This window comes from Miscanthus floridulus, chromosome 15 (assembly GCF_019320115.1).
Source record: "Miscanthus floridulus cultivar M001 chromosome 15, ASM1932011v1, whole genome shotgun sequence".
NCBI lineage: Eukaryota > Viridiplantae > Streptophyta > Magnoliopsida > Poales > Poaceae > Miscanthus > Miscanthus floridulus.
The window spans coordinates 9166777-9173123 of NC_089594.1; the positions used below are offsets into that span (position 1 = coordinate 9166777).

At 51.0% G+C, this 6347-nt stretch overlaps 1 protein-coding gene across 1 annotated transcript; it reads right to left on the reverse strand.

Moving 5' to 3' along the window:
* Positions 1-3030: 3030 nt before the first annotated feature.
* LOC136508307 (probable apyrase 3) lies at positions 3031-6106 on the reverse strand. Its single transcript, XM_066502964.1, has 9 exons — positions 5742-6106; positions 5156-5284; positions 4938-4994; positions 4751-4843; positions 4414-4619; positions 4056-4147; positions 3747-3961; positions 3445-3628; positions 3031-3323 (listed from the first exon to the last, which is right to left on the reverse strand). The coding sequence occupies exons 1-9, from the start codon at positions 6021-6023 to the stop codon at positions 3193-3195; spliced, it is 1389 nt and encodes a 462-aa protein (XP_066359061.1). The 5' UTR covers positions 6024-6106; the 3' UTR covers positions 3031-3192.
* Between the last annotated feature and the right edge of the window lie 241 nt (positions 6107-6347).

Below are 6347 nucleotides of genomic sequence, written 5' to 3' on the forward strand. Positions count from 1 at the left end.
TTGTCGATGTTGGTGATAAGACCAGACGCCCCAGCAAATAGGCTCAGGATCTGCTGCACACAGTTGAGATCATCAGACGTTGGGGCGACGAGGATCACAAAAGTCATCGGCGTATAGCGAGGCACGGTGCGAGATTGCACGGCCAGGCAGCGGCGTCAGTGCCGCTCGACGGTCCGCCTCACGGATCAAAGAGTTTAGAGCCACCATGACGATGACAAATAACATAGGTGAAATCGGGTCAACCTGTCTTAAGCCACGGGCATGGGTAATTCTTCTTCCCAGCCTACCATTCGAGAGAACCTTCGTGCTTGCTGTTGAAAGAAGGATGGAGATCCAGTTGTTCCAGCGACGTGGGAAGCCGATGTGCTGCAAGACTTGTAGCAAGAAAGGCCAAGCAACAGAATCAAATGCCTTTTTGCAATGTCCACTTTCAGCAGTACTGATGGGAATTTCTTGCTGTGGAGCCAGCGACACGCCAGCTGTACCGCCATGAAGTTATCATGGATGGATCGGTCCTTGATGAAAGCACTTTGGTTAGGCGTGATAATCTCCTTGAGCCTAGGTGCTAATCGCTTTGCCAGGCATTTAGCGAAAAGCTTGCTGAAACTGTGCATCAGACTAATCGGTCTATAGTCCTTCGTCCTCGACGGATCCCCCTTTTTACGCAAGAGTATCATCAGTGCATCGTTTAGGAGGTGGAAACTCCTGCCGTCCAACGCCCACAAAGCATTGAACGTGTTGACGACGTCGAGCTTGATAATTCCCCAAGTAATTCCCCAAGTTCTTTGACGGTCGCCCAAATCTCCTCCTCCGAGAAGCACGCATCAATTCCGGTTAGGTCAAGCTGCGGGAGGAGATCATCAAGGTGCAGCGAGTGTAGCCATTGGAATGGTGTGCCCAGGATCCCCTTGTAATAATTGTAGATGAGGTCTTCCTTTTCATCTTCGGCAGAAAAACTTCTGCCTTCATGGAGGAATGATGGGATGTAGCTCTTCCAATTCCTATGGCAGGCTTGTAAGTGGAAGAACTTAGTATTTGCATCCTTCTCCTCAAGGTAGCGGATGCGCGAGCGGTGTCGCGCAATTGTCCGAGCTAACGACGCAAGCCCCAGACTGCGACATTTCAGTTCTCCTCGCAGCGACAGCTCCTCGTCAGAGAGCGATGGATTCCTGGGCAGCATCAAACTGGGCTATGAGTTCACTGGCCATTAACAGTTGCATACGAGCGCTTCCAATGTTACGCATGCTCCAGGTTTGCAATGCCTTGGCAGTGCGCCTGAGCTTGAAGTCCAGGACCCTACACGCGTCAATGTTTGACAGCGAGCACCCTGCGCGGTCTCCTTGATGCAAGAGGACCCGAGGATGACCCGAGGATGAAAGAGGACCCGAGGACCCGAGGATGACCTGCGCGGTCTCCTTGGAACGAGCGTGCGACGGGATGCCTTTGAGGCCGACGAGCACCCTGAATCGGAACGCTCCCGCCGAGCCCATAATCAGTCTACTCCACCTTCGCCAAAGAAGGACGAAGGGAGCACCCTCCGGCGGCGGGGAACAAAGGACCATCTCTAGGTCCTCGCGACGACTGAAGCGAACGATGAAGTCGTCCGGCCTCGTACGGCGCACGGTGACCCGGTCATCCATCACGCCGTAACGCTCAACGAGATGAGCCAGAACCATGGCTGGAGTGACCGCCGATCTGGTGCCGACCACAAGTGCCAGCAGAGCCAGGGACAATGCATCCTCCGCAGCTTGGATGGCCGGAGTCCAGGGGACAACGACAAGCTCGAGCAGAGGCCTCCTTGCCCGCGACCTCGGCGAAGCCGGCGTTGACTGGCCTCGCCGCACCGGGGAGCGCGGCGCTCGACGGGGCCAGTCCGACTCGAGGGAGTCTGGGCGATCCGGAGCACCACCTGCAGCAGTGTCGTGGCTGCCGACATTGTCCATGACTGGTGCCCCCTGGTCCTGCGCACCACGAGCTCCGCCCACTGGCTCAATGACCTCCGGCTCTGCCATCTGGGGTTCAGGTGTGGAGGGCTGGCACACAGGAGGAACCGAAGGCTCCCTCCCAGTGGATGCCGAACGCGCCGAAGCTGTATCCGCTGGCGACGCATGACGACTATGAGAGGACCGACGACGTCGAGCACCCCCGCGCGTACCGGACGTACGTGGCGGAGAGCGTCGCGCTTGCCATCCCAGAAACCAGGGGCGGGAGGGCGAGGGCAGTCCCTCGCTTGGTGCCCAACATCCCTACAGTTGTAGCACTTCACCGAAAAAGTGCAATCGGCATGCACGTGATCACCGGCAAGGCAGTTGAAGCACTTCCCGACGAGGTTCGATGGGACCGGCCGATGTGGTGACGGGGCGCGACGCCAACGCCTCCTGCTCTGAACCTGCCGGAAGCCCTCGGCGTCCGGCGCGACGGACATACGCGGAGGGTGCACGACGATGGACGCGAGCCGAGGGGGCTGAGGTGTCTGAGACCCAGCATCCCTCCGCGCGTCGGCCATGAAGCCCCCATGACACGGTAGGCGGCAACGGCGCCGATGCTGCGGCCGAGGCCGATGCACCGCCTTGCCACGACCCGACGAAGGAGGCGCGTCGGAGTCGTCGAGAGAGGCCTCCGAGTCGGTGAAGTGGAGCCTCCCCTCCCCTGAACCGCCCGGAGATGCCATGAATGGCTCTGCCTGAGGGTCGAGCGAGCTCGCGCGAAGGACAAACTCGGCGTGCGCAGCCGCGGCCAGAGGCAGCAGCTCCAGGAACACAGATCTACCATTGCTCCGAGTGGCCTCATCCTCTTCGACCTCGTCCGCCCAAGAACGACGAGAGCAAGAGCCGGGCTCCATGGCTGGGGTGGGCGGCGCAACCATGCGGTTAGCGGCGATGTGCTTGGTGGACGCCGGGGCCGGAGTGGCCACCGGCGGTGGAGCGGTGGCGAGCACACTCTCTCGCACTGCACAAGTGTCTTCTTTGAAACGAATTGTTCAGCCAATGTCAAATCCATGTAAAAACTGAATCATGAAACTCAAGATGATTGGGCACCAAAATGATCTGCATTATTATTCTCTCTTAGAAGAGCTTCTCGTCATCAGTCTTAGCTCCTATAAAGTTTATCCTCATGAACTAGACTGAAATTATTTCAGAACATCGGCACGACAGAGTGATTTCACATCAGAGATTATTACAAAAGACTAGCTTATGCATCCTGGTTCATCTTCTTGGGTGCAACAGCTTCAATGGCAGTGCCTAGAGGCCATGCTGCCTCAACGTAGAACTCCCCATACTTCACTCTAGACACCAAAGTAATCTCCCTCGTTGGAGCCAAACCTGTGTAAACCACATTTAATTAATTGGTTTGTTCCAAACACGTGTCAATTGTTGAGCGAATATCGACCATCCGACATGGAGATTTTCCTGATATCTAAACATGCATTTTATCTGCACTTACCAACGCCATCTACAAGCAATGTGTACTGGTAGATGAGATCCATGCATATGTATGGCACATCATAGAGATCAGGGTACCCTGCTTTGGCTTCATCGGCGCTCAGCAAACAAACTTTCTCTGCAGCAGCTTTGAATGCCGATGGGGTGGACTTCACGCTGGGTGCCTCACTGTCAATGAAGCCAACCTGCAAAGTGAGTCATGTGAATCATTGGATGATGCTCAAACTCCATTTTCAACATCTCTGGTAGTTGTGAAGGTTTATATATACATGATCAGGAGTTGCTAACTTATATTATATATACCTGTGAAGCCTTGTCAAAGAAGAAAGATGCAACGTAGAGATCGTCCTGGCCAGCTCCACCGCCTCCGTTCCAGACGCCGTTAAAGGTGCAGCTCTTTGCTTTACATGGTGCACTCAGGTTTAGTGCCTTTACTATCTCTTCTCTGCACTTATCATACACTGCGCCTTCAGGTGACGCCGTTGCGTCATAGTCCTTCCCATTGTAGCTGTATGTACCTTAATGAATGATATGATAGCAAAGTCTGCTAGTTACTGGAAAAACGATGAATTGATAAACAAGGAGGCTGATTATGCATGTATGCCAGCATACCACTGAACCCACGCAATACGCATTGGCTAAATGGCCCATTCTTTGCCTTCAGGATCTCTACTCTAACAGCAGACATGCCGTAGTACAAGTAACTGCAGAGGTAAACAAGGAAGATTACTTGCATTTGTCACAAACCAGAGCATACATGATTAGTTCATGATTTGATACAGAAAACCTTCATCATGGTTTAATAATTCTTTTACTGAATCGTCATGGTTTGACGATTATTACTGTAATGTAAAAAACTGCAAACACTAAACGATGTAGTAAGTGCCATCATAGTTTACTCTTTCCAACAAAATGTAAAAGTTATTGAAAGGCTAGGTAAGTTAAAGTTTGAACATAATGTTTGCTAAACCTGTGAACATAGAGGTTATAATCTTTTCCCTTGAGGTACTCCTTTGTAATATATGGATCCTTCCCATCAGGCACAGCTGGAGCATTTGCAGCAGCACTCGTGGAAATGGCATATGCCATTTGCACTGATCCACCTCCCAAATCGATCACACCAACCGTCTTCGAGTAGTCCCCTCCCAATTTACCTAGCAGATAATTCAGAGCAACCTACAACACATACATGTGCCACATGCATCATACTTTACAAGCTGAGTACACGAGATATATTACACATTTTTTCCTGACAAAAAAACAAGGAAATTAGTAGATAACACAGAAGTTAGGAATAATGTACATACCCATAGGTAAGATCCTTCTTGAGTTCCCTCGAGAACAGTGATCCATTTGGGATTGTACTGGAATTTGCTCTTGGTGTGGACAAGATCTCGGACCTGCATTTAGAAAAAAAAATTAAGAAAAAAGAAAACTTTGTATATATCTAGAATACACACAAGGCATAATTTGATTAGTAAGATGGTAAGCTACCGCTTCAAGAATCTCCTCTGCCTTCTCGTCTCCAATTAGTCTTAGACCAGCTGTTGCCTGCAATTTTTCATGGAAACGCTTCAGTTCGAGACCGAACAGGATTTTCAATAGAGTGCCAGGTCTATTGAAACATGGACAGCTACAAATGTATATGGAGGAGGTCCTGAGATTTTCTTTTCACTAGATGATGAACTTAGATGAAGAAAACAATTTATTACCCCAAGTTTGAGTGGAGTATTTTTCTGAAGCCTGGGAGGGACAATCTCCTTAGCCTGCTCAAGAAGGGGGAGTATAGAGTTTGCAGCCTCTTGAGGTTTCCCCGCAAATGAGCTCAGCCCGGGCTTTATCTGCATCATCAACAAGTCACAAACATGGACACGTAGTAATTCATCAATAATCCACTCAGTAACTTTGCTTTGCATATAAAGAGGGCAAATGAAAGAAATGTTGTTTCAAATTTATTTTCCGTCTTTCTTATTCTTAACTGTTATTGCTAAAGTGTACACTAGCATCCAAATTTGAGGACCATGTGAGGACCCCAACAGGTCACATGCTGTGTGAGCCCCTTGTATATCGGCGTTCAGCATAATAAGGATAAGGTCCACCACCAACCGGTTACAAGCTTTTACTGGGGTGTTGGCTCGTTTTCGGAATGCCACATACGGTCATCATGCACTGTTCGTGTTCTTCCGTTGCATATTGTCACTTGTTTTTTTAAAGTCAAATATTGTTCGCTCTTGTTGAGTCTATATTTCCTTTCTGAAGCTGAAGTGAAGTGGTAACTACAACTGAGCACCTACATACCTTGAAGAAGAACTCGATGTCGTCGCCGATGGGGACGAGATCGAGCTCCTTGTCGAACTTGAAGACGTGAACACGGCTGCCCGTGCTCCCGGCGTCGAAGATGACGGCGTACCTCCCCGCTGGTTGTCCCCTCGAGACCGCCTCCTCCACCGCCGGCGACTGCTCGGCGGCGGCGATGCTGCCCTTTCGCCCAAGAACGACGCTGCTGCTTCCAGAGGCAGCGGAGACGACGAGGTGGAAGACCAGAAGAAAGGCAGCAACGCTGCCGGCGAGGCGAGCCATTGCCACTGCCACTGCAATGGCCAGTGGATGGAGCAACAGCAGGGAGGAGCCGTCGGCCACTCACTTGTCACTTCACTCGTGTCTGGATTATGAGCTGCAGCGTACGTTTCATGGCTTTATTCTTGATGGGGAGGAGCTTTGCAGGCTAGTACCTCAAGTATCATACATTTTCTTTTTCCTCGGAGCAAACTTTTTCTCAAGAGCTGGCGTAGTACTACCTACTGTGACACAAATTTCACAAGGGATGGGGTGCTAATCGAATAACTAGTGCTGCCAGTGCCCAGTGGAGACTTGGAGAGCTGTCGGTTGTTTATGTTTGTCCAA

What these genes read in the sequence shown, in the direction of transcription:
- LOC136508307 (XM_066502964.1), bottom strand. Translation starts at nt 6,023, where the DNA reads ATGGCTCGCCTCGCCGGCAGCGTTGCTGCCTTTCTTCTGGTCTTCCAC. An exon ending in ACATCGAGTTCTTCTTCAAG is followed by an intron (nt 5,285 to 5,741) that starts GTATGTAGGTGC and finishes TTGATGATGCAG; the next exon opens with ATAAAGCCCGGGCTGAGCTC. An exon ending in CAGAGGAGATTCTTGAAGCG is followed by an intron (nt 4,844 to 4,937) that starts GTAGCTTACCAT and finishes TTCTAAATGCAG; the next exon opens with GTCCGAGATCTTGTCCACAC.